The sequence below is a fragment of the Sorex araneus genome, chromosome 1 (genome assembly GCF_027595985.1).
Source record: "Sorex araneus isolate mSorAra2 chromosome 1, mSorAra2.pri, whole genome shotgun sequence".
Taxonomy (NCBI): domain Eukaryota; kingdom Metazoa; phylum Chordata; class Mammalia; order Eulipotyphla; family Soricidae; genus Sorex; species Sorex araneus.
Window position 1 is genome coordinate 257,458,184 of NC_073302.1, and position 26,929 is coordinate 257,485,112.

General features: G+C 36.1%; 1 protein-coding gene across 2 annotated transcripts in view; it reads left to right on the forward strand.

Annotated features, from left to right (window-relative positions):
- Positions 1-26,929, forward strand: part of TDRD3 (tudor domain containing 3) — a 130,600-nt gene that overhangs the window by 53,788 nt on the left and 49,883 nt on the right. For both annotated transcript variants that reach the window (XM_055119335.1, XM_055119345.1), the window contains exons 4-9: positions 14,037-14,197; positions 17,467-17,608; positions 18,615-18,686; positions 19,389-19,538; positions 22,210-22,350; positions 26,202-26,358. In XM_055119335.1, the coding sequence (XP_054975310.1) occupies positions 14,037-14,197; positions 17,467-17,608; positions 18,615-18,686; positions 19,389-19,538; positions 22,210-22,350; positions 26,202-26,358 (823 nt within the window). The remainder of the gene's footprint in view (positions 1-14,036; positions 14,198-17,466; positions 17,609-18,614; positions 18,687-19,388; positions 19,539-22,209; positions 22,351-26,201; positions 26,359-26,929) is intronic.

A 26,929-nucleotide genomic window follows, 5' to 3' on the forward strand; every position in this document is an offset into this window, starting at 1 on the left:
CAGGAGGGAGCCCTGAGCACCACGGGGTATGCCACAAACACAGAATATTTGGTCAATAAAGACTATAATTACAACATATTTTGAGATCAACAGGTCACAAAATTAAAATGGTGACTTTTTAATACACATGACTTAAATTTTTAAATTTTGGGTGACTTTTTAATATCAATTTATATGGAAATGGCTTGAAAGACTGGAAGAAGTTGGAGCATGTGGTTTACATTCATAAGCCCTGCACTTAGTCTGCAGCACATCATTGTTCCCTGCATATGACCAGGGAGTGACCTCTGAGCACCAACCCGAGAGTCCCTAGACATTGCTAGTTGGTTTTTTTGTTTGTTTTTTGTTTCTGGGCCACACCCAGCAGTGATCAGGGCTTACTTATGACCCTGCACATCTGAGATAGTGCAAAGTCCTAAGGGGCTTGGGGGCTCAGGGGACCATCTGGAGTGCTGGGGATTGAGCCTGGGTTAGCTGTGCAGGGCAAGTGTCTCTCTGCTGTTCTATCACTCCAACCCCCAGCTCTGCCAGGTTTGGCCTCCAAACAAAACAAAACAAAACAAAACAAAACAAAATTATTGTAGGAATTACAACTGTGAAAGTTATTTCATATGTGAAATTTATTGCATTATCAGAGCTCATAAGGAGCTTCTTTTTACCTTTTTTAGTTTCCTGTTAGCTATGTTTACTTAATTAGCTTACTAATATGAAAGTATCAGATTGTAAGAGGATATTAGCAGTATAGCTAAACCAAGCATTTGTTTGTTGCTTTCATTTTCCATTCACATATCTTTCACGTTAAGACTTTATTGTTTTTGTTAGAGATTATACCAGTTATCAGACCAAGGGCCTGATACCTAAGAAACAAGCTTTGCTATTTAGCTGCATATCTGGTCTCTTAAAATGTTTTTAGTGTCCTTTTAAAAATATAATGATTTCAGATGCTAATCAGTCTACATTTCACACATTTATATCAAATTTAGTTTCTTTATCTGAGAGTGAATATTAATTATGATAGCCAAGAATTTCAGATGATTTATTGGTCACTTTAAAATTGTTAAGGAGCATCACTGTCATTTCTTTAAGGAAATATTTTCAGTGTTTGTGTCAGACTATTCTTATTTTAGTACTCACATTTAAAAGAGTTCTTATATGTAGGAATTTAAAATGTTAAATACTTTTTAAATGCCTATAATGTTATTACTTTTTTATCACCTGTATCACCTGTCATCCATTGCTCATCAGTTTGCTCGAGCAGGAGCCAATAATGTCTCCATTCATCCCTGTCGTGTGCTAATATAGCCCAATGGCATCTGTTCTTTTATACATTTTTTATGTTTCTTATGTTTTAACACTTTTTTATATGTTCTCTAAATTTTAGTTTACACACACACACACTGAATGGTAATCATTTACCTGGGGAGAGCCATAGAGTTTCTAATCTAGTTTTTTAGGCAGATACTCAACTAAAGGGTTCTACAAATTCCAAAGCAATTCAATTGAATATTTAACAGTACTCTCTGTCAGCAAACTTTAATTATATTTTAGCTTGAATTTGGTTGTGCTACAACTTAGTCTAATGTCTTCTTTATCTTCTCAGGGGAAATGGAGAGCATCTGGTTACTTTCCCTTGTGAATAATTCTTCATATACTTGAAGACTTGTAAATGTTACTGCTACAGGTTTCTTTTTGCTAAAGCCATCTATCTTGGTTCCTTTGCTTATTCTCTTTCTCAGGCTTTTCATTCATCTTCATTGTTCACTGAATTCTTTGTACATTTTTGCACTATTTTTCATTATGATCACAGTCCTCAGAATTCTTTGTACATCAGTATTACCTGAGGTCTGACTTAAACACAAATTCCCCTTCCACTCCCCCCATTTCTTATTCCACTCATTAAACTGAAATAGAGCCTGATTATTTATATTTTGAATCTCTTTCCAGAGGACTTTAATTTTATTGGTCTGGGTAGAATGCACAGACGACGGTTAGGGTACTGGAGCCCAGATTAGGTACTAATGTAGAACAGACCGCAGGCTTGGTGATTTCACCAGCTCTCCATGGAAGGTAGCTAACCCAAGGCAGTGTCTGTACATCCTTATCCTGGTTAATTTAAGATTTCTTATTACTTATTTTTTTTTCCCATTTTCTCTTTCAGGGTTTCTTCTTTAAGCATTTTGAAATCCCATCTCTGCTATTAGTTACTTCAGAGAATGGTGCTGATGTGACTTTTCTCTGTTCCTTATGTCTTACCTGAGCATTTTTGCTTCAAAATCTTTACTCAGTTACCTTCTTGCTTTCCTTTGAGGGTTAGAGAGCTAGCTTAACAGACTGGAGCACATGGTTTGCATGCAGAAGGACTGAATTTGATCTCTGGCACAAAAAGTCCCCTGATGAATACCTGATCCAGGAGTAGGTATTCTCCTTAGCACTGCTGTGTGTGGTTCCAAACATCACTGTATCACCGTATCACTGTATCACTGTCACTGTCATCCCATTGATCATCGATTTGCTCGAGTGGGCCCAGTAATATCTCCATTCATCCTAGCCCTGAGAATTTAGCAGCGTCTCTTTACTCGTCCTTCTCCCCCACCCCAAATTAATTTTAAACGCAGCTGACAATTTGTTAAAGACTTGAAATCTTTGAATCTAGGACTTTATGTGTAAAGTTTAAAGACATTCTTACGGAAAACTTAAACCATGAGATAAACTAGCTGCTCCAGAGAACATAGGCATGCTTATCAGAAGTTTTAAATAGAATATGAGGGGGAGGACAAAGTGTTGGGAACCAGAAGCATATTTGGAAGGTATGGATCTCAGAGTCATTGGGCTACATTTAAATCCTGATTCTCCTCCTCACTATTTTTTTTTTTTACATCTGACAAGTTACTAAATCTTGTTAGATTTACATTTTCTTTTTTTAAAATTTGGTTTTGTTTTGTTTTGGGGCCATACCTGGTGGTGCTCAGGAATTACTCCTGGCTCTGCACTCAGGGGTCACCCCTGGCAACTTGAAGAAAAACCGTATGGGGTTTTGGGGATAGAATTCAGGTTGGCTAGCTGCAAGGCAAGCACCCGGCCTGCTGTACTATTGCTCTGCCCGTACATTTTCTTATCTAAGTCATTTCCTTATCACATGAAAGAATTAGTAATGTATGTGATATATAGAATGCAGTGTATGACAAATATTGGGCAGATGAGCAATTCCTGTGGCATCGTGTAAGCTCTTCGAGCAGGGCCCCAGGAGACAGACAGAAGCCGCTGCCAGTTTTCAGAGGGTGGTGGGTTAGGGTGCATCTTTTGTACACGCCTGAAAATGCCATTCAAGATGGTCTCCAAAGAGGTGATAAATCTTATCTTTTGAATGTATTTAGGTTAATTATGTTGGCTAAATTTACAGATAAAACATGTTTCTTCAACTGTATATTCAACTAAGTTGAATCTACCAAGTTTTAATTAGCTCTATCATCCAGGTTCTTTGTGCCCTAAGGTTCAGCTTATTTCAGGTCTTTATTGATAGACTAAGGAAATATTAAAAAATAAAAGCACGTGCTTGGCTCTTGGAACAAAGTACTATGATTGTCATAACTTGTGGCATGAGTAAAAAAAAATATGGCTGTAGTTTTGTTTTGAAATTATGGATCTTGTTACAGAGAGATTTGCAAGGAAGTTCAATAACAAATATAGTAAGACAAATGGATACTTTTTTTTTCACTAGTTTAGTACAGTCCCAAACCCTAATACAGAACTCTAATTGCTAATTTTATATAGCTACTGAGAGTGTCCCACCCGCACGGCAGATCCTGGCAAACTACCCATGGCGTATTCGATCTGCCAAAAACAGTAACAATAACAGGTATTATTGCCCTGATCCTGAAGAGCCTCCGATCATTGGGAAAGATGAATAAGGAGAGGCTGTTAAAGTCTCAGAGACGTTACTAGTGCCTGCTCGAGTAAATCGATGAACAACGAGATAACAGTGATACAGTGATATAATATATATATGTATGTATATATATATATAATTATAGGTATGTCAATGTAGTGAATCAAAACAGACCAAAACTTCGTACTTAAGAATTGGCAGGGAGGGGCTGGAGCAAGAGCACAGTGGGTAGGGTGTTTGCCTTGCACGTGGCTGACCCGGGTTTGATTCTTAGCATCACCTATGTCCCCTGAGCACCACCATCCTGAGTGCAAAGCCAGGAGTAGTTCCTGAGCATGACCCAAAAAGAAAAAAAAAAGAAAAAAGAAGTGTCAGGGAAAAGGAAGTTATTTTCTTAGGAGCTGTCTGCACTAGTTTTATGTGATCCTTTTTAAAGGAACTTAGCCATATGTCTTCTAACCTTCTTGGAAGCTTACTCGATTGGATCTGAGTCTCAAGACACTCACCCAGGGATCAAGAGCAATGTTACTTGGGAGGTAAATGAGAGGAGTATAGGGAGTAAGTAGCCTTCATACTTTCTCCCCTGAGTGGCTAGTAAAAAGTCAGTGCTCACGTGGTATGTACTGTTTTATTAATAAACAAGACTTAGATAACATCATTTGCAGTGTTTGGGATTTTGAGAGTGGAGTGGAAGAATGAAGAGTTCATAAATTTATGATCAAGAATGAAGAGTTTAATAAATCTACTATCAGTTAAGAAAGATTTAGGTCCTTAGTTAAGAGAGGACAGCTCATCCTGGACACATTGAATTTATATCTCTTTTAGTCCAGTACACATCTGGTGCCTTCAGAAGGGCTTTGTTACCTGGTGTTTGAAATCGAAGTCTTAATAACTGCTTTCAGTTATCACTGATTGTCTTGAAGGAAAGTAGAATGACAAAAGGTGCAAGTATTACTTGTGTAGTTTTGCTCATCTTCTCTCCCCTCTTCTTTCCTATTCTCTTCTTTACATTATTTTGCAGTTCTTGTAATTCCCACAAGATTGCTCATAATTTTGATGCAAAGACTTTAGACAAATTAAAAAAGTTACAGTGGGAAGGCATTGATTCTCTCCAACTTTGCAAACCTAAACCAGATTTTTTCATTGGCAATTTATGTTCGATTTTTAGGCCATAAGGATTGTAGGAGTGAAAGGATGTACACCAGGGAAGCTATATTTTGCAGATATTATTTTGATCTTTTCAGGACAGACTTTGCATTTCTCAGCTACTACAGGGTTCTCAAACATGCTGGCTTGTAAGCTAAAAATCATGGGAAAAGCATGGCAAAAATAAAGAGTTAGACTTCTTATAAAACTTTAAATTTTTTTTCCGGTTCTTCTAAGTTAAATGATTTATTAAATAACTCTTGTTTACAAAGTTTTTTTATTTTTTCTCTTTTTGGGTCACACCCGGCAATGCACAGGGGTAACTCCTGGCTCATGCACTCAGGAATTACTCCTGGCAGTGCTCAGGGGACCATATGGGATGCTGGGAATTGAACCCGGGTTGGCCGAGTGCAAGGCTATCACCCCGGCCCCATTGATAGTTGGTTTTAGACATATACTATTTCACATCAATCCCACCACCAGCATCCACTTCCCTATACCAGAATTCCCATATTCCCTTCCCCCGTCACTCCCACCTGTCGCCACCTTTCAGTCTGACAGGCACATTGCAAAGTTTCAGTGGTTGCAGCGAGGTTAATATTTTTTTTCTTGATGTTTCTATTTTCATACTTTTTGTCATTATAACAAAGATATAGAAGTTAAATTATTTTGGAGGGATTTCTGCCCCTATTTAAATAAATATTTAATTTTAAATTATATTGGTTAATGTAAAATTACTTCGTCCAACTATTTAAAGGATTTATGCATTTTTAGAGAAATAAAACAAAAACGGCTTTTAGTTATGTTATTTTTTTCCATCTAAGCCTAGAAATGACAGATTGAACATACCGTTTTAAATGTTGAACCTAATGTTTTCCAATATGTGTGGCCTTTTGAAATCCTCGGCAATACCAGCTATAGCCACAAGATGGCTTCACTGCACTAAAATTCAAAGTATTCTTTCATCTTGACAGTCTAGATGAAAAATAATTTTTAAAGTTTTTATTTCAACTAAAATTGCATTATGTGCCATATATGTAACTTTATTATATTCTAAATAATCTTCTTTAATGTTTCTTTCAGTGAATTATTTAAATTGTACTTTGTTTCAGAAAAAAGGATTATTGAAACCCTTTTCTGTGCTTAAGTTGAACAGTGCTTATTGTAATTATTAATAAGACCTCTGTGAAATTTTAAAACAATTTCATGGAACAGTAGTATTAAGAAATATCTCACGATAATCAGAAGCAATTATTTGCCTTAGAGAAATTCTCCTTGATAATTGAGAAACAATTTGCCAGAATCTTCATGTCCGTTTTTTGCTTTCAAATAGCAAAAAACTGAAGATGACAGAAAGAGATACAGAAATAGATAAATGTAGAAGAAATGTGACTTTTAGTTTTGGGGCCACACTTACAGGTTCTCAGGCTCTCTCCTGGTAGTGCTTTGGGGACCATATATGTGTTGGGAATTGAACCAAGAGTCTCTTGCATAAAATGTAAGTGCCTTAATCCTTGTACTATCTTTCTGTCCCAAGAAAGGTTACTTTTGAATTGGAGTCACAAAGTGTTTTCTTGCATTTCATTTGTTACAGTTACTCTGAATGAATGAATGATTAAGTGTTCTGTTATTGCTTGGAGGTATGAACTGATGCTTTTTTAAACAGGGATTTTCCAGATAGGGAGAATCCTATTCAAAAGTTCATTATCATTTTTAAATTACCCCTCATTTATAGTTCCCTATATTTCAGCTTCCATAGGGTGCAATGTTTAGTGAGACAACCACATTTATGGTTTAGTGATTTTATACATATATATGTGTATCTTTTTTTGTTTGTTTGCTTTTTGGGTCGTACCCAGTGATGCACAGGGGTTACCCCTGGCTCACTCAGGAATTACTCACTGGCGGTGCTCAGGGAACCATATGGGATGCTGGGAATCGAACCCTGGTCACCCGCGTGTAAGGCAAACGCCGTACCTGCTGTGCTATCGCTTCAGCCCTGTGATTATATTTTTTTATTGATGTTTCTTTCCCTCCCCTACATTTATACTCTCTTGTTGTATATTAATATCACTTGAAAAATCAGAGTGGGGCAAGGGAGAAAGCATAGCATAGGGGTAAAGGATGCACCAGACCCATTTAGATCCCTGGCATAGGATGGGTCCTGAGTACTTCAGGACCCTCGCCCCAGACATACAGCACTGGGTGTGCCTCGAGAGGCTCTGAGTACCATAGGGGCGGACCTGGAGCTCAGGGCCTTCGGCACTACCTGAGTGGGCCCTAGCATCGAACCCTTCACCTGGCTGGCCCAGTGTTACAGGGATGATCTCCTGTGCCCCCACAGCACTTGGGGCAGCTCAAAAGAAAAGAAAGATCTGAGCTCCACATTAGGGACTGCTTTCCCAAAGCTCTTTCTTTTAGTAGCTCAAATGGATTTTACTTACCTCCCTCTAACTTTTTTTAATTTAATAAAATTTAAAAAAAAATTTTTATTTTTATAGTCTAAGTCATTCATTTCACGGCAGAGCCTGGCAAGCTACCTGTGGTGTATTGGGTAGCTTGCCAGGTAAACCAAAAACAGTAATAACAAGTCTCACAATGGAGACGTTACTGGTGCCTGATCGAGCAAATCGATGAACAACAGGACGACAGTGCTACAGTGCTAAGTCATTCATTTATCTAGGAAGAACCCTCATTTTCAAAAACTCTTCCTCCTCCTCCTCTTCCTTCTTTTCCTTACTAATAGCCCCTCCCCACTGGGCCCCGTGTAAAATAATTTATTTTTATTTATATAAAACCTTTAGAACAGGACTGAAAATACAGATTGCTACCACTACCTTACCTTTCAGTTTAGAGATGACAAAACTTTACCTTCTAAAATCAAAGTCTCATTTGTACAGCATTTTAATAAGTGCTATGTGAATGCGATGTTCTTTACTCAACTGGTAGGCAAATTATTCTTGAGATATTCTTGAGAGCGTATCTCGCATGTCATTTTTTTCTCTTCTGAATTGATGTCTTTTGAAAAAAGTTAATTTAGAAATTAGTGTTTCCATTACCCCATCTACCTATATCAGCTCTATTACATAGCAAATTTTGTCAGTGTTAGAATATATAAATAGGAAAAAATACACAGATCTAAATTTGATTTCTAGTTCTGTGTCTTACTAGTTGTGCAACCTTGAGTTAAATATTTCATCCTCTGCTCTCAGTTTCTCATTTAAGATATACAAATGATATTATCATATTTAACATATTAACATATAGTTCTGGAGGAAAATTAAATAATTTAGGTAAAGATATTACTGTGTGGTATATCTAGTAAGTGCTAAATAAATTTTAGTTTTAAAAACTCAGGGAGTACTTTACCAAGCTGTTTTTAAACATCTTTTTGTGGTAAGGTCAAAGAATGCAGAAATTAACAGGACAGTTTCTGCTTCTTAGAATACAACACATAAAGAGCTCAAAATACAAACTAGTGAACACTGTCAACATAGTGAAACAATGTGTATTAAAAGTACATAAGAAGTAGCAATCTTGTCAGGTTGGTGAAGTTAGGCGATTACTTTGGCTCGTTTTTTTTTTTTTTTCCTTTTTGGGTCACACTCCATGATGTATAGGGGTTACTCCTGGCTCTGCACTCAGGAATTACTCCTGTCAGTGCTTGGGGTTCCAAATGGGATGCTGGGAATCAAACCCCAGGTCGGCTGCCTGCAAGGCAAATGCCCTACCCGCTCTGCTGTCGCTCCAGCCCCATTTTTTTTTTTTTTTAACTCGATGTTTTCTCCCGAGTTTTCTCGCAGCTGTGCCATGCGTATGTACCTGATCAGGCTTAGTTGCCCTGCACTGGGAATAGTCCACAAAGTCAGTTTGGTGAATCCTTTCCTGTAAGAGCTACGGGAAGAGCATGCTTTTAGAATAATTGCTGCAGCAGTGCTGGGGCAAGTGTCCAGGGCCAATGAGATAGATGGCAGACGGTAGAATGCTAAATGCTTGCAGTGTTCTGGATCCAACTGTTTCAGCTTCTGAACACTGATAATATTTCTTCCCAGTTTAGGGTTCAGTGACATCTAGTTAGTAATTGAAATTGTCCATGGAAACTGGCAAATGCTATAAAAGAGAACTTTCTCTTTTTATCTCCCCATCCTGGTTCTGTTTCACCCAACACATCACAGTAATCTAGCGAGCTCTGTAGGGTTGAATTTTCAGTGTTTTCCTTGCTTTACAGATTGCAAACCTAACTCTTTAATTTTCCTTACATTTCAGTTAACTTAATGTTGAAAATATTATGTAAAATTATTTGAACCATTTTAATGTAGTATGTGAGATACACACAAACATATCTGTGTTAGAACTTAAATAATGAAGTAAGCACCTATGAAACTGAACCTGGGGTAAGAATTGGAACATTAAAATACCATTCTGCCTATTCACATGCCCTAGTTCTTCCTCCACAGACAATTATTTAGAAGTGATTGTCGTGAGTTTTAAGCTTAGCTTTCCTTGACTTAAGAAATATTTCAGAGTTGGAGCCAGTAAGCTTGTCTTGCATGTGACTGAGCTGGGTTTGGTCCCCATCACTCTCTGATCTCCAGAACCCTGCTGGGAGGGATCCCTGAGCACAAAGCCAGGAGTTAGCCCTGAGCACTGCAGGGTGTAGCCCCAAACTAGGAAAAAAAACCCAAACAAGCTCAAAATTCAGTTATGGTTGTACTTATTTCTGAACAGTATGTTGTTTTGTTTTAAAGTTTTATGTTAATGTACTGTCTGTGTTTGACAGAGTGATAGCATAGCAGGTAGGGCATTTGCCTTGCATGCGGCCGACCGGGGTTTGATTTTTTTCGTCCCTGTCGGAGAGCCCGCAAGCTACTGAGAATATCCTGCCCGCACGGCAGAGCCTAGCAAGCTACCTGTGGTGTATTTGATATCCCAAAAACAGTAACAACAAGTTTCACAGTGGAGACGTTACTGGTTCCCGCTCGAGCAAATCAACAAACAACGGGATGACAGTGCTACAGTGCTACTGTCTGTTTTAACTTCTTTCATCTTTATTGTTATACCACTAACATAAGTCTATGTTACATGTACCTATTGTTTGTTTTTCTTTTGATGGATGTTCATGATATTTTTCTTTTTCATGTAATAAATACTCTGCTTTTAAGAACAAACTTGTGTAATTTTTGTAATGCATGTATGTAAAAGCATCTCTGTGGAATATAACCAGGTACTGAATGTGCATGCTAGCAAGATAGGACTAAATTACTTTTCAGAGTGGTTGTACCAGTTTATACTACCTTTAATAAAGTCTGCCTTCAATAAGTGTATGTAAGATCTTATTGATCCACATCTTTTGTAGTACTTGAAATTATTGATTTCTTTTGATTTGTGGGCTATTCACAATTACATATTGTAAAGTATATTGTTCTTCATCACGGTATTCTATGCCCATGCACCTCTCGTACCATCCTCCTATAAATTTTAGAATCTCGTAATCTGTTTTCTAAAAACTGATGGGTTCATAGTTTTATTAAAATGTGTATTGAATCTGAAGATTAATTTAGAGATAGAACATCTTTATGAATCATGTTACTACCAGTGAAATCCTGGTAAAATACTTTTATGAAGAGAATAAAAAACTGCATTTGCCACATTTTAGAGGATTGATATTCTTAGCATTGCTGATTTAGAAGGTACATAGAGAAGTCATTAAAGTTAGAATTGGGAAAATGTTTGTGTGATGCTTTTTAAACTTGCATGAGCCTGCTCTACCACATGCCTGTGTATCCCTATTTAGTTGTTTCCATAATTTATCATTCCTGCAAGCATTTAGATGATCTATATTTTGTGAGATTTATGGGCACATGTCAGTCCTTTGTTCCTATTTATTGCTGAGTAGTATCCCAGTATATGGAGATACCACTTAATAGCTGTTGAATATTTACATTGCTTGTTCTCCTTTTAATTCTTAATCAAAGTATGGTGACTATTTTGTTGTTACTATTTCTCCTTTAATCATTGATTTTTATCTTTGTTTCCTGATATCTTGCTCAGTATCCATTTAATTAAATTTTACAAAAGTACCAACATTAGGCTTTGTTAACCTTTACGGTTTTCTTTATTTGCTATTTCATTGTTATGTTTTTCTTCCATTTTTTGTAACTCATCCTGATGTTCTTTCCCAACTTGTTACTTCAACTCATTTCTTTTCTTTTCTTTTCTAACATATTCTCAAGTATTTTTGTCATCTTACCTTAACTGTATAGCAAATGTTTTATATATGGTGTTTTCATTAATCTTGAATCCTAAATATTTTTTAGTTCATGTTAAGATGTCCCCTGTACTGTTTTAATTAGAACCAAATTTTAAAGAACAGATTTATAATTTATATTATAATGAGAAAATTTGAACTAAATGATAACTATGTAAGATTTTATAGAGAAATTTGTTTGAAAAATGTAACATGTCTGCTTGGGAAAATATCACTAGTTGTTAGATTACATGTAATATAAAATCACTATGTTAAGTTTTTTATTTATATTTTTATTATAAATTCTTAACTCTGTAGAAGCTTAAATTTAAAAAATTACTCATAAGCTTTGTAATTTCTTTGTGTATGTCATGATTTTTTGTTATGAATTTATTTCATGATTATTTTTGCTTATAGATCCTGCCACATGAGTCACGAATGCCTTTTTTTCTAGAAGGAATACAAGAACTTAGTGGAGTACCTCTAACTTAAAGTGAATTAAGGGCTGTCTAAGATAAATTATCTCTATTTCCACTAGCATGAAGAATTCAGTTGCAATATTGTTTTCACCGAAAGCAATATATATCTCTGGAGGAAAATTTCCTCTAATCTGAGATTTACCGTAAGATGATAGTATATGTAACATACAGAATATCCTAAAGTTTTAACAAATAGAACGTTTTAATTTATTCTAGTTTTGTTGTTTGCTTTTGAATCTGGTACCATCTTAGGTTGGAACAGGGTGTGATAGTCATATTTATTTACATAAAGTTTTGTTTGAATGACACTGAGTTATTTTGACAGAACAAAAAGGTTGGTAAGAAAGAGGAATATTTAATGTTGAAGTTTATATGTTAGACTTTTAAAACAGCTACAGACAGAAGGCAAAAGCAGCTGTATGGAGACCCACCCATTACTTCTTCCCCCAACGTAGCTTTCTTGGGTTATTGTCCAGCTGCTTGGTTCCTATGATGCGTTGCAAATAGATATACCAAAAACTTCTCCTAAAAAAAAAAAAAAAAAAAAAACTTATCCTGATTTAAGTGAGAAAATGATTCCTAGGAAATCTTTACAGAAGCCACCACAACTATTTTTTGGGTTCTTGGGAAAATGTAGGTGGATACATTGGGTGATGGGTGTGGTGGTGGAAATTATGCACACAGGAAACCATCATTGATAATATTGTAAATCACAGAACCCTAATCAATAAAAGTTTAAACATTAAAAAAAACCAAAGTGATTGTTTCTACATATATTCTCACCAACAGTCCACAAGAATTCCTCTCCAACATTTGTTGTACTAGATAACCTTTGTATTTTTGGGGTAACATGTAGATCATAATTTTCAATGTCTTCATTTTCTCATGACATATATACCCTCTGGTTTTCTTTTTTATTTACTTTGGTTTTGGTTTGGGGCCACACCGAGCTGTGCTCAGGACTTCTGGTTCTGTGCTCGGGAGTCCCTTGGGCGGGACTAAAAGCAGTGCTGGGAAGAGAACCTGGGTCAGCTGCGTGCTGGACAAGCACTTACCTTCTGAACATCTCTCCAGTCCATGTTTCCCTTGCTCTTTTATTTTGTATGGCAAGGATTTTATTATATACTTATCATTGGATTTCAGGCCCACCCTCCTCCAGCTTGGTCTTATCTGTAGATTCTTATCCTTTTCTAAATTATGAATATAAAGTTCCTCAGGGATGCATAATTCTCATTTTGGTCTAGATCATCACTGGCTGTCTAATAGCATTTTTTGCAGTGCGGTAGAATTTGTGTCAGTATTATCCAGATACAGAACACTTGAAATGTGCCACTGTATGAATTTCATATTTTTATTCCCTTCTACTTATATTAATTAGTAATTTTAGTGAAGTCATAGATTGGACAGCATAGGACAGCAAAAGTTATACATTAATGTCTAGACGTAGTTTCCTTATGTAATATTTTATTACTCCTTATGTCATCCCATTGCTCATCGATTTGCTCAAGTGGGCACTAGTAACATCTCCATTGTGAGACTTGTTGTTACTCTTTTTGGCATATCGAATACGCCGTGGGTAGCTTGCCAGGCTCTGCCGATAATATTTTATACTTTCACTGTTTAGTTTAATTGTTCAGTTTTATTTTTGTCTTTGATTGTGACCAAAAGAGACATCTGTTTTCTGTAATCTCATTACATATAAAATAGAGCATTACATTTAAATTCATGAAAACAGAAATGTAAACCTTAGTAAAGTGTAGCTCATATTTTCTGACCTTATATAGTTGAAATTTTGGAGTATTGTATTCTTCATTTGTACCAGAAGAGGGTGTACTATAAACTTGGTGATTTTGAATAGAAAGTATTCCTTTCACCTGCTGCTGTAAAGTTAATGTTTTCTTTTCAACTGCCATATTCTTTAATTTCAGAATATCCCAAAATACACTTGGGAGGAGAAGGACTCATAGGAATTATTTATAACCTATATGACCAAAATATATAATACTATTTTAGTCTAAAAATACAATATATTTTCCCTCCTCCCCTAAATACAGTATTTTCACTGGAGGTTTTTCCTTACTTTCTAAAAATGAAATCAGAATTACTAACCAGAAAAAAGTTCAAGAGACTATTTTGAAGTTTTATCTTTAAATATTTAAAAATCCTGATGTGTGGAATATAATTTAAATTGTACCTGTTTCATAAGAGGAATACTGTAAGTAAAATAGAGTGATGTCTGGAAAGTGACATTTCTTTCTTTTTTTTTTTTTTTTTACAGCTTGAAGGTCCATGTGTTTTACAAATTCAAAAAATTCGAAATGTTGCTGCGCCAAAGGATAATGAAGAATCTCAGGCTGCACCAAGAATGCTGCGCTTGCAGATGACTGATGGTCATACGAATTGCACAGCAGTAGAATTCAATTACATGTCAAAAATTAGGTGATTGGCATTTTATTTTATGTATTTGTTCGGAGTGTTTTGAAGGTGCTATTAATATGAATTTTATTTAACTTTGAAAAGAAGGGATGTATTGTTAAATTTGTTAGTTTTTTTTTTTAAAAAAAACATGAGTATCTGTTTTGCTGTTTTATTTGTATAAAAGCCAATGGATATTGTTAATATTCTCTTCAGTGCTGATTATAAAAACAAATTTAGGATTATCTCGCATGAATTGTAATCTTTAATTTTTTTCAATTAATTTTATGCCATTTAAAAACTATCCAGAACAAAATTTATTTAAAAAGTATGTTATGATTTTTCCTTCACATTTGACTGTGACAGTCTACCAACTACTTAGTGTTCTAGGAAAGTTTTATTGGCAAATTAGTTTTCTTAGAAAATGATTGAAACTGGAGAAATTTTGTGTGCTAAAGAAGAATAGAAACTTTGTAAGGAAACGTTTTCCAAATTCTCCTTTTGGATATTTTAATAATTTTCATTTTTCTTGGAATGAATCAGAGTCTCGAGAAGGAAGGGAAAGTTTCTCCTTTATTCTTAGTGCCATATTGGCTCACTTTGAACTGTTTTCTAAGATGGCACATTTCACTGGTCAACATAATTTGTTTTTTTACTGTCCTAGTCATTTTATATACTGGTGTTTTTTAGCCCCTCTGACTCTTCGAGTTTTTTCTTTTACTCAGATTCTTCCATCATACTACTTTCCAGTGCAAACATGTAACAGGCAGTTTGCATCTATTATGCTCTAGCCTCTTTATGTGATGGGGAAGATGGAAAGTCAAAAAGAGTTTAGCCTGGAAGTAGTTTAAATGCTAATGAGGCAGGCACATAAGACTTTACATTATAAAAACATATATATCTGTACACACACACACACGCACACGCACACGCTGAAGGAACTATGAATCCAGAAAATTACCTCTACCTTGAAAAGGGCTCAGAATAGGACTGAAAATATAAGTTGGTGTTTTGTGAAAATGAGAGGAGTTGAAAGATTCCTACTTATTGAAGAAAGTCCCCCATACAAAGGAGTTTTCAGGTGACTGAGTATTAATGACTCATCCTCTGATTTTACTGCTTTAATTTCTCTGAGGTAAATGAAAACACAAGATCAGCCCAGAGAAGATCCCATTTCCTTATGTTGTCCTTTGTTGAATTTGTTGTAGCTTGTCAGTGAAAAAAGTGATTATTCCTTGTTCACTCATTCATTTATCATTGAAGTAATGTATCTGTTTTGGCTGATGTAAAAGTAACACCTTATAGAACTCTTCTTATATGTGAAAAATTTGGAAAACTATTTTCAAAATAGGTTTGGTTAATTATTTAAAAAGGCGGGTAAAAGAACTCATTAAGGAGAAGTAATCAAAAGCTGCTATAGGATGTGTTGCTTCCAATGGCTGTTAAAATTTCTGGGGTACTTTGTACTTTTCTGTGCTACCTCCTGCCCCACATCTCACTGTTTTTTGTTTTAAATTGCAGTGAAAAGAGAGTAAAGACACTTTGAAGTGTCAGTAAGAATAGTAATTAAGTCAAAATGCCTCTGAATAAGTGTTAGTTATGGCCCAGAAGGTGATGTAGTAAAAATTATATTAAAAAATTTAGCACCTCCTTATCCTTATGTGGGAATAGAGCAACAATTTTGCTTGGTGAGTGAAATTTTTTATTAGTTACCTTCATGAAAGTGTATGTCCATCCTCAAATGATTTGACATCTTTGTCTTAACCTGTTAAGAAGAGTTTAGGGAAAGTATAGTCATTTTATACAAAAATGACTTTATAATCTGGTATTAAGATAGCTTTTGCTGCTTTTGTTTTCAAAATTATACCATGCCAAATCTTTTTGTAATTTCTATCCATTTTTTAAGGCATAAATACCTTCTTATATAATTAATTTAATATTTTTCCACGTTTTGATTATAAATTTTTAGTTTTCCCAATTAGGGTAAAAGTGATTTTGAAGAACATTTCTAAGTGATATGATTCATTAGTAGTTTCTATAGGGATAGAAGCCTGGTTTTCTTTTTTTATTTAAACCATAAAGAATGGCTGTAGAGTTATTAAAATAAAGATTTGTGGTGACTTAGAATTGGGAAAAACTTCACATTTTATAACCTGATTCAGTTTTTGCTAAACTTGAGTTCTGATATGCATTATCTGACTGGTAATGTGCTTTTAGAATAAACCTATAAGTCATTTCTTCTGTTGTTTTCTTAGCCAAAATATGGGTTGGAGGTTTTAGTTGTCAGGAAAGCATATAATTATAATATTTGTTCCAAATCTTATACTAGCCCACTAGAAAAAAAGCTCTTTTAAACTTACTATATTTTAGAATAATTCGCTCTCATTTGATCTTTAAGTAGATTATTAACAAAAAAAGAAGCATTGTTTGTGGGATTGTGCTGGCTCATGAATATATCACTGTATTAGTGTATCACTGTCATCCCTGTTGCGCATGCATTTGCTCGAACAAATAACGTCTCCATTCTGAAACTTGTTGTTACTGTTTTTGGCATATCGGATACGCCACGGGTAACTTGCCAGGCTCTGCCATGCGGGTGAGATACTCTTGGTAGCTTTCTGGGCTCTCCGAGAGGGGTGGAGGAATCGAACCCGAGTCAGCTGTGTGCAAGGCAAATGCCCTACCCGCTGTGCTGTCACTCCAGCCCCCATGAAGATATGAAGTACATATATATTCTGGTCAGATTTTTTGGTATTAAAGGTTTATTTTGCAGTATAATCTTCACAGCGCACAGAGCTTAAGGGAGAAAATGGTACAAACCTTTTATTTGTACGGTGTGGATGCATGTTGAGAGTACTTCCAAGAAAATCTTTTATTCTGTTTATCTTTACCAGAAATTTGTGATTGTGACTTTTGTTGTTGTTGTTGTTCACAAGTAGTTTCAAGTAGAAACTTCATTTATTTGTCATTAAGATACAAAATAAGAATATTGTCCAGGGACTGAGGCTAGGGCTCAATAGGTCAGCAGAAAACCTCTTGCCTTGCCTTTGTGGGCCGGGGCTTCAATTCCTGGAGCTACCAAAAAAAAAAAAAGCTAAAGAATATTGTATCTGGTTTTCTGACTTCATCCTGGTGATCTCTTTACCATCTATAATCCTGAAAAAGGTTTTTATTAGTGGAATTTGAAAAACTTGACTAAGTCATAATAGATTTAATAGATTGTAAGTTCCACTTTAGGCAAGGAGCTTCAATATGTTTTCACTCTTTTTTTCCCTCCTCCCCCTTTACTTTAGCCTAAATACTCCACCTGGAACTAAAGTTAAGCTCTCAGGCATTGTGGACATAAAAAATGGATTTCTCCTCTTGAATGACTCGAATACCACAGTTCTTGGTGGTGAAGTGGAGCACCTGATTGAGAAATGGGAGTTACAGAGAGTAAGTATAAACGAAGAGGAATAGCTGGGACTTTGAAAACACCATAGCCTTTTTGTTGCATTTTTTAAAGGGGATCTTTCTCTAATGAGTAAAAATTAGTCCTTTATGTCAGTCAAATAGAAAGGAACCTTGTCATCTTTAAGAGAAACTTCCCTCATTTGCTTAAACATAATATTCTTCTAAAGCAGAGATTCCTAAACATATTGAGCCTGCCTTCTATTTTCAGAAAAGCAGATAACTCAGTGCCTCTCTCTGTCACCGTTTTGTAAGTGAACAAAGAGAAACACACTCCCAGTTTCCCAGTTGCTCCTGAGACTGTTACAGCCGCCCTAGAGTATTTACCGTGACTGATGCGGGGCAATACTTTTGAATCTTACTTTTGAAAACGCTGCTGTGGAGCAGAAATCATTTTTAGGTATTTGAATTTACTCCCTGTTGAAGTAATTTTTCTAGGGCTTTTAGCTTGTTTTTTTTTTTTTTTTAACCCCCATCCTGGGGATTGAACCCAAGACTCAGACATGCAAGGAAAGTGCTGTACTGCTGAGTCATACTGGGGATTTTTTTTTTTTTACTTTATGCTATTCTTTTTATTTTTTCTTTTTTTGCTTTTTGGGTCACACCCGACGATGCAAAGGGGTTACTCCTGGCTCTGCACTCAGGAATTACTCCTGGTGGTGCTCGGGGATCATATGGGATGCTGGGAATTGAACCTGGGTTGGCTGCGTGCAAGGCAAATGCCCTACCCGCTGTGCTATTGCTCCAGCCCCACTTGATTCTGTTCTTATAGTTGCAACTTGGTAAATACTTCTGGACTTGTATGAAGTTATGTTAGGGGTGATGAGAGGTCTTTGCATTATTATTAATGTAAGGGGGGAAACGTTACATAATCTGAAATAAGTTACAGAAATCTTAATGTGCATTTGGTAAAATAAGTGAATTCCCAATTACATTAAAATGTTATGTATTTCCAATGCACAATTTGTCTTATGACTCATTATTTTTACAGAGGTTGTTAAAACACAATAGAAGCAATATTGGAACTGAAGGTGGGCCGCCTCCTTTTGTGCCTTTTGGACAGGTAATGAATTTTAATAAGAAAAAAGTTGTTTTCACTTGCATTAAAGTTGTTTTGTGCCCAATCTATTCATTCAGAGGTCATACTATTTCAATGAAAATATCAGGTATAGAAATTTAACAATGTTATGTTTTTCTTCTGTAATGGAAATTTTGCAGTTGAGTTGTTAAACCAAAGATTGGGACAATTAAAAGGCACAACTAAAGAGTAACTTACAACTAACTGAGATGGTGTTAGATTTGTTTTCCTTGATTTTGGTTTTGGGACCACACCTGGCTGTGCTTAGGGCTTACTGCTGGCTTTGCACTCAGGGTCACTCCTTGTAGGGCTCAGGGGACCACTTGGGTTGCTGTGGATCAAACCCAGGAAGGCTGCATGCAAGGCAATGCCCTAGCCATTGTAGTCCTTGCTAACCCTCAAATTTAAAATTACTTTAAATCATTTTCCTAAAATGAAACTTAGATTTCTTTATTTGATTGGCTGCATGTGCCCTGTTTTCATATTGCTGCATTTTTGTAACTTTTCATTAGCAGTTATATTAATTTGAAAGCTACTTTACTAGTCTCTACCTCCTTTTTAATGTATGAGAGAAATTACATTTTATGGGCTATCAACTATGGTATAAACTTTTTGAAGAATTACTTTATTATGAAAAATTTAATGAAACTGCTAAAGTGATTTTATTTTTCATTTATTAAATATCAGAAGTGTGTATCCCATGTTCAAGTGGATAGCAGAGAACTTGATCGAAGAAAGACATTGCAAGTTACGATGCCTGCCAAACCTACAAATGATAATGATGAATTTGAAAAGCAAAGGACCGCTGCTATTGCAGAAGTCGCAAAGAGCAAAGAAGTGAGAAATTAAATTAGTTTAAATCTCTCTTTTATTTAGATAACTCATCACTGTCTTTTCATGTGAGAAAACTAACTTCTTCAGAAGAGTATTTGACATTCTTTCTTTAATTCCATCAGTGGGTATATGCAGTCTTAAGATTACATATTTTTGTTTATATGTTCTTTTTCCAAATTTCTTTGGTGACCTGACCCAATTCAATTACTTGTTTTAGCAACAAACTCTTCTTCTGAATATTGGTTGTTCTTCTCTCAGTGTGTTTTTTATCCTCAATCTAGTGTAATGGCACTTTTTGTGCTCTACTTTTCCTTTATGTACAAGAAGAAGAAATGAGAATACTACCTGCTTACTCTGACTAATGTGGGAATTAAAATCATGATAATCCTTTTTACTTTGTTGGTGAGGAGCAAACCCAGGACCTCATATGTACATGGCAGGTGCTCAATGAGTGAACTTCATCTCCAGCTCCACAAAATTGTCACAATCTTGAAAACTTTTAAGATGTGTTGTGGCGCATAATATATTTCTCTGCTGAGAACTCAGTGTATGTGTGTGTGTGTGTGTGTGTGTGTGTGTGTGTGCGTGTGTATGCACATATATACATATATATGTGCCGATTGCTGTACTTCGGTATTTTCTCTATTTTAAGTATATTAAATTTTTAAAAATGTTTCTCAAATAATGTATTTTGCATAGCCTATGTGAAATGTATTTGTTTCTTCTTTCCCTAAAAGCTATTGGAGGAATAGTACAGCAGCTTGGGCTCTTGCTTTTTTTTTTTTTTAAAAGAGATTTGGTTTTATTTTATTTTTTATTTATTTATTTTAAATTTTTATTTTTTAATTAGTGAATCATCGTGAGGGTACAGGTACAGATTTACACATTTTCTGCTTGTGTTTCCCTCATACAATGTTCAAGAACCCATCCCTCCATTGTCCATTCTCCACCACCAGTGAACCCAGTATCCCTCCCAACCCCCAATCCCATCCCCCCAACCCCACTCTGTGGCAAGGTATTCCCTTTTGTTCTCTCTCTCCTTTTGGGTGTTGTGGTTTGCGATAGGGGTATTGAGTGGTTCAGTCTCTAGTCTACTTTCAGCACGCATCTCCCCTCCTGAGTGGGATTTCCAACCACATTTTACTTTTTGTTCCCTTCTCTATCTGAGCTGCCTTTTCCCCCAGCATTGAGGCCAGCTTCCAAGTCAGGGGGCCAACCTCCTGATACATGAAATAAAAGGGGACATGGGGAAATGGAAAATATCCCCTGCTCATGGTTAGGGAGAATCGGACTCTTGCTTTACACACAGTTGATTGTTATTAATCCTCAGTGCCAGTTGGTTCTCGTCCAACCCTCCAGGGGCAATCCCTGATTACAAAGCCAGAAGTAAGCCCTGAGGACAGCTGGGTGTGGTCCCCCAAACAAAACTTCTGAAGCCATTCAGCCAGACTCAGAACTGCTTTAAGGCAGAAGTTCATGGTTGAAGAATAGCACAGTGACCAGTGAGAGATCCAATAAACAGATATTAAAATACAGAGCTAGGAGGACAATGCAGGTCTGCTTATGTAGGATGTGCTCTTCATGTTTCCCTATGTATATTAGTTTCTATTTTTCTGTTTGTTCTGTTTTTCTGTTAGGTTTTGTTTCTTTTTCTTTGAAAAGTGCCATTGTTATTTTGGTAGGTATTGTTCTGAATCTGTAAGCTGCTAAGAGAGTAAAATATTTAAAAGTACTTTTCTTGTAATCTATGAATGTGAGATAATCTTTATTTCTTTGTGTCTTCTAGAAATGTCATAGTTTTGCATGTATAATTTTTTTTCTGTTTATAACTGTGTGCTCCCAGAAATTTAATCTTTTTGAGTTGTTTTTGGGTCACACCAGGTAACACTCAAGGCTTGCTGTGGGCCTTTAGCTCAGAAGCCTTACCCTGTATACTATCTCCAGCCCCTAACCCTTTTGGTAGAATAATAAGTGGGACTTTCTTAGGTTTTTTTTTTTCCCTCTCATTTGGTTGTTTCCAGTCTTTAATCCACTTGCATATTGGCTAGTGTGTGGACTAGTCTAATGCTTTATTAACACTTGTTGATATGATTGTCTGTTTTACTTTTCCATTTATGGATCTGGTGTTCTGCATTAATTGATTATTATATACTGTAACATCGCAGTATCTCTAGTCATGGTGTATAATCCTTTCTATGAATAACTTTTATTTGATCCACCAAAAGTGCCTTCAGGATTTTTGCATCTGTGTTTATCAGAAATATTGGTCTATATATTTCTGTATGTGTGTGTTTATATATGTGCTGTTCTTGTCTGATTATTGGATCATATCCGATTGGCCTTCTGAAATGTGTTTAGAGACAGTCACCTAAGTTTTCCATTTTTTTGAAGAATGTGAAAAGATTGCTTTAGTATGTTATTGAATCGTTTATTCTTGTTCTTAGGGAGACTTTTGATTACTGTTTCAATTTCTCTACTTGCGATTGTTGTATTGATAGTGTCTGTTTCATTCTGCCTCTGAGTGAAAGCAGAATGATTTATGGGCTGTATGATTCTACAAATGTGTTCATCTCTTCTAGCTTGAGCAGTTGATTTGCATATTCGTATTCATAGTAGTTTATATCTACTCTAAATGCAATTTATTTACATATTTTTATCTCTGTTTTATTTAAAGACCAAGACATTTGGAGGAGGTGGAGGTGGTGCTAGAAGTAATCTCAACATGAGTGCAGCTGGTAATCGAAATAGGGAAATTTTACAGAAAGAAAAGTCAACCAAATCAGAAGTGAAATATGAAGGTGTCTATAGAGAACTGGTAAGGCTATAGAACCAACCACACTATCAGTATATGCATTCTTTAACAGCCTTAATGACTTTTAAAATTACTTTCACATTCACCACTGTCTTAGTTCAGAATGGAATGGGTTAAAAAAAGAATTTCATCTTACGTAGAGACTAACATAAGAATTGTACATAAGAATTGCAGGTAATTTCTGGAAAAATATTATTTTAAAGATAACTTGAAACTTTCATTTAAATTTCTAATGTGTGAATTTCATTTTGGTTGGATTGGTCAAAGGCCATCAAATGAAAAAGGAAACATTCAGTAGAAATTGTATTTGAAGTGATGATGCAACAGGAAGGTAAAGATGTCTTCCCTATCTTTCTTATATATTTTTAAAATTTGTTCTAAAGTCCTCTCGGAGAGCCCGGCAAGCTACCGAGACTATCTTGCCTGCACAGCAGAGCCTGGCAAGCTATCCATGGTGTATTGGATATGCAAAAAACAGTAACAAGTTGTCTCACAATGGAGATGTTACTGGTGCCCGCTCGAGCAAATCGATGAGCAACAGGTTGACAGTGACAGTGACAGTTCTAAAGTGATTTTACTTGTTTTTATGTTTGGAAAGAATATATATTCATGTTTTTATGAACTCTTTTGAAAGTATATCAGGATTTTATTATTTTTTTTAAATTTTATTGAATCACCGTGAGATAGTTACAAGCTTTCGTGTTTGGGTTACAATCTCACAATGATCAAACACCCATCCCTCCACCAGTGCACATTCCCCACCACCAATATCCCGGGTATACCCCCCCTTTTTCACCCTCCAGCCTCCCTCCCCCACCCCGCCCCACCCCTGCCTCTATGGCAGACAATATTATTCCTCATGCCATGCTCTCTATCTACTTTTGGGCATTATGGCTTGCAACACAGACACTGAGAGATCATCATGTTTGGTCCATTATCTACTTTTGGCATGCATCTCCCATCCCGACTGTTTCATCCAGCCATCATTTTCTTAGTGATCCCTTCTCTATTCCATCTGCCTTCTACCCTCCGCTCATGAAGCAGTCTTCCAGCTATGGGACAATCCCCCTGGCCCTTGTATCTACTGTTCTTGGGTGTCAGCCTCATGTGATGTTATTTTATACTCCACAAATGAGTGCAGTCCTTCTATGTCTATCCCTCTCTTTCTGACTCATTTCACTTAGAATGATACCTTGATGTTTATCCATTTATAAGAAAATTTCATGACTTCATCTCTCCTAACAGCTGCATTGTATTTCATTGTATAGATGTATCAAAGTTTCTTTAACCAGTCAAGCACTTGGGTTGTTTCCATATTTTGGCTATTGTGAACAGTGCTGCAATGAATATATAGGTACAGATGTCATTTCTACTGTGCTTTTTTGCATTCTCGGGATATATTCCCAGAAGTGGTATTGTGGGGTCATATGGAAGCTCAATTTCTAGTTTTTGACGGACTGTCTATATTGTTTTCCAGAAAGGCTGGAGCAGTCGGCATTGCCACCAACAGTGAAGGAGCATCCCTTTTTCCCCACATCCACGCCAGCACTGGTTGCTTTTGTTCTTTTGAATGTGTGCCAGTCTCTGTGGTGTGAGATGATATCTCATTGTTGTTTTGATTTGCATCTCCCTGATGACTAGCGATATGGAGCATTTTTTCATGTGCCTTTTGGCCATTTGAGTATACAAGGATTTTTAAGATAAATGATCTTAATGATTTTTAAGATATTTAAGATATTTGTGGCATGCTGTAGATCCTCAGATAAAAGGGAACTGACAAAAATTCATTGGTCTCTGCCATTAAAGATTGAATGACTTTAGAATAATTCAAAGACAGGAAGAGAAGAATCTGTTTTATCAATAAAATATTTTCTGAAATCTCTAGTAAATTATGATATATTTACCAGAGCTAAGTCACATTTCTCTTAAATTCACTGCTGGCAGAGGAGAATGACTTTAAAACAGAGGCCTTTTCTTTTTTAAATATAGTAGCTAGTACATGTTAGAATGCATTTGTTTTCAAAAACCTGCACTTATGATAGGAAAAAAGTATTTTGCATTATCAGTGTACACATGGGCACCATACAGTGATTTTTGTACATCATATGGAAAATCATAAGTGATTTTCTGCAACATAAATGCCATACATATGCTCTCCTAAAACCTACCTATGTTAACTCTTTAATTAGGTTATGTATCTTCTAGATGAATTTAGCTCAAGAAATTCTTCATGGGATATATTTCTCTTTAACATTTTGTTTTGAATTTGACTTATGTAAAATTTGTGAATTTTCCTATTTGTGGTGCAGACTGTTGAATACAGAGATAGTATTGCCAGTGAATATAGAGCAGAAAATGAAAGTGATAGTGTTCGTAAAAGCAAAAAGTCTGAGGTGGTACCACTTTCTTAGTTCTATTTTTTTCATTTACTTACTTGGAGTGGTGGAAGTTCAATCTAAGACTTCAGGTATTATAGGCATATGCTCTGTAAGCTTTGTGCCCAGCCCAGAGTTTTAGTATTGTTATTAGTTTTTAAAGCTTTACGTTTTTGAAGAGGTACTTAGTAAATCACTTTTTCTTTCTAGGTGGAAAAGCAACCAATCATTAAAACAATTTTCACTAGAAAATTTTTAGATGTATTATTCAAACAGAAAATTTCCTCTCTTGGTTAACAAAAATTAATGCTACTTTTGAAGTTAGAGAGTTCCCAGGGCAAATTTTTTAAAAATTATTTATTTTATTTAATCACCATGTGGAAAGTTACAAAATTCTCAGGCTTATGTCTCTAGTTATACAATGCTCGAACACCCGTCCCTTCACCACTGCCCGTATTCCACCACGAAAAACCCCAGTATACCTCCCAGTCCCCCAGCCCCCCACCCCCGCCTGAGTAGCTGATAAATTTCACTTCATTTTCTCTTTACCTTGATTACATTCCATATTTGAACACAAAACTCACTATTGTTGTTGGAGTCCCTCCCCCCAAAAAAAACAGCCCTAATGACAAGGAAGCATTTGATAATTATTTTTCCATTGCTGAGAATGACGAGATATGAAGCCCACTATCACAGCCATGCGGTTTAGGATTTCTGTACTTTAGTATTTTAGTAATTAAGTCCAGGGAGATTTGTTAGAAATTGCATCATTTCCCTTCCTGGGGCAGCATGGGGCTATGGCTTAGTTCACAGTCCAGAGACATGGCTGCAAGCAGTTGCTGGGACCAAAAGTAGTCTAGCTGGCCTCCGGATTGTGGCCAATCAGCAGCAGAGCAGGCCGCACAAACGTGTGGCCACTCAGGTCGATTCTCAGTGGAGGTCGCGCCAGTATCACCTCCGGCCCGATACTGCCCACGCATCCCGCTGTTTCAAGTTCATAAGTCTTTTTTTTTTTTTCCTTCCCACGCCACCAAGTTCGTACCTGCTTAATAGTCCACATAATATTCCAAGGCAAAATTTCTTATGTGGTCCAGGATGGGGAATGTCTGGCCACTGGGCTTTATCAAACCAGCAGAATCATGTGCTCTGGCCCTGGAACATGATGGAGAACAGATACTGACACAGAGGCATATGGGGCAGAATGCTTTTTGACTGCCACTGTCCCATTTGCCTGTATTGTATGATCCAAGAATGAGGTTACAAATATCCAATGGCGTTGGTCAGAAAAATGTTTCCCCCACCCCTCCGTCATCATAGATTTTTATCTACTTTGACTTTTGTTATAAAAAAAAAAAGTGAATTTTGTAGTACTATTTTCCTTTTGCGTGATTTTCTAAACATAAAAATGTTGTATAAGCAAATACATAACTTTTTATTTGTCAGCTATCAGCATGGCATTTTTCTTTTCCTTTCTTATAGGTTGATGAGAAGGCTCTGAAGCACATAACGGAAATGGGCTTTAGTAAGGAAGCATCAAGACAAGCTCTTATGGATAATGGCAACAACTTAGAAGCAGCATTGAATGTACTTCTTAACAGCAATAAACAGAAACCTGCTACAGGTCCACCTCTAAGAGGTATTCACTAAGCAATGTACCAGACAGTATGTCTGCTTTTCAGAAGAAAGTATGTCACTGATAGAGGCTAGGATTTGTTGCTTGGATGACTACAGTTTCATGGAATATTATGTTGAACGAAGCGAGCACAGTTTTGAAAACAAACTTGTTTAAGTTACTTTTAAGTCTTATTGCCGTCATCTTTTTATAAGGTCAGTTTAATAATATTTAGTAGGACTTCTATGAACAATAGGAATACATAACGTGACCAGCTCTGTATTTCTAGAATTGTCACTTAAATAAATAACTAATCTGCAAACATATTAAAATTAGCAAAAACATGATATTATATAGTGTCGTTCTTTAATCATTCATTATGTGGTCAAATTTTTAAGTCCAATTCTATTTTTAAAAACTGATTAAATATTTAATATATTTTGCTTAAAAATTTTTGTATGACCAAGTTAAAATTTGTTGGATAGATCAATTTTGGAGGAGTAAAGGTACTTTCTAGTTTAAAGCATCACTTAAGTGTTTCGATGGAGATACAGAGACAGTGCAGCAGGTAAGGCACTTTGCCTTGCATGCAGCC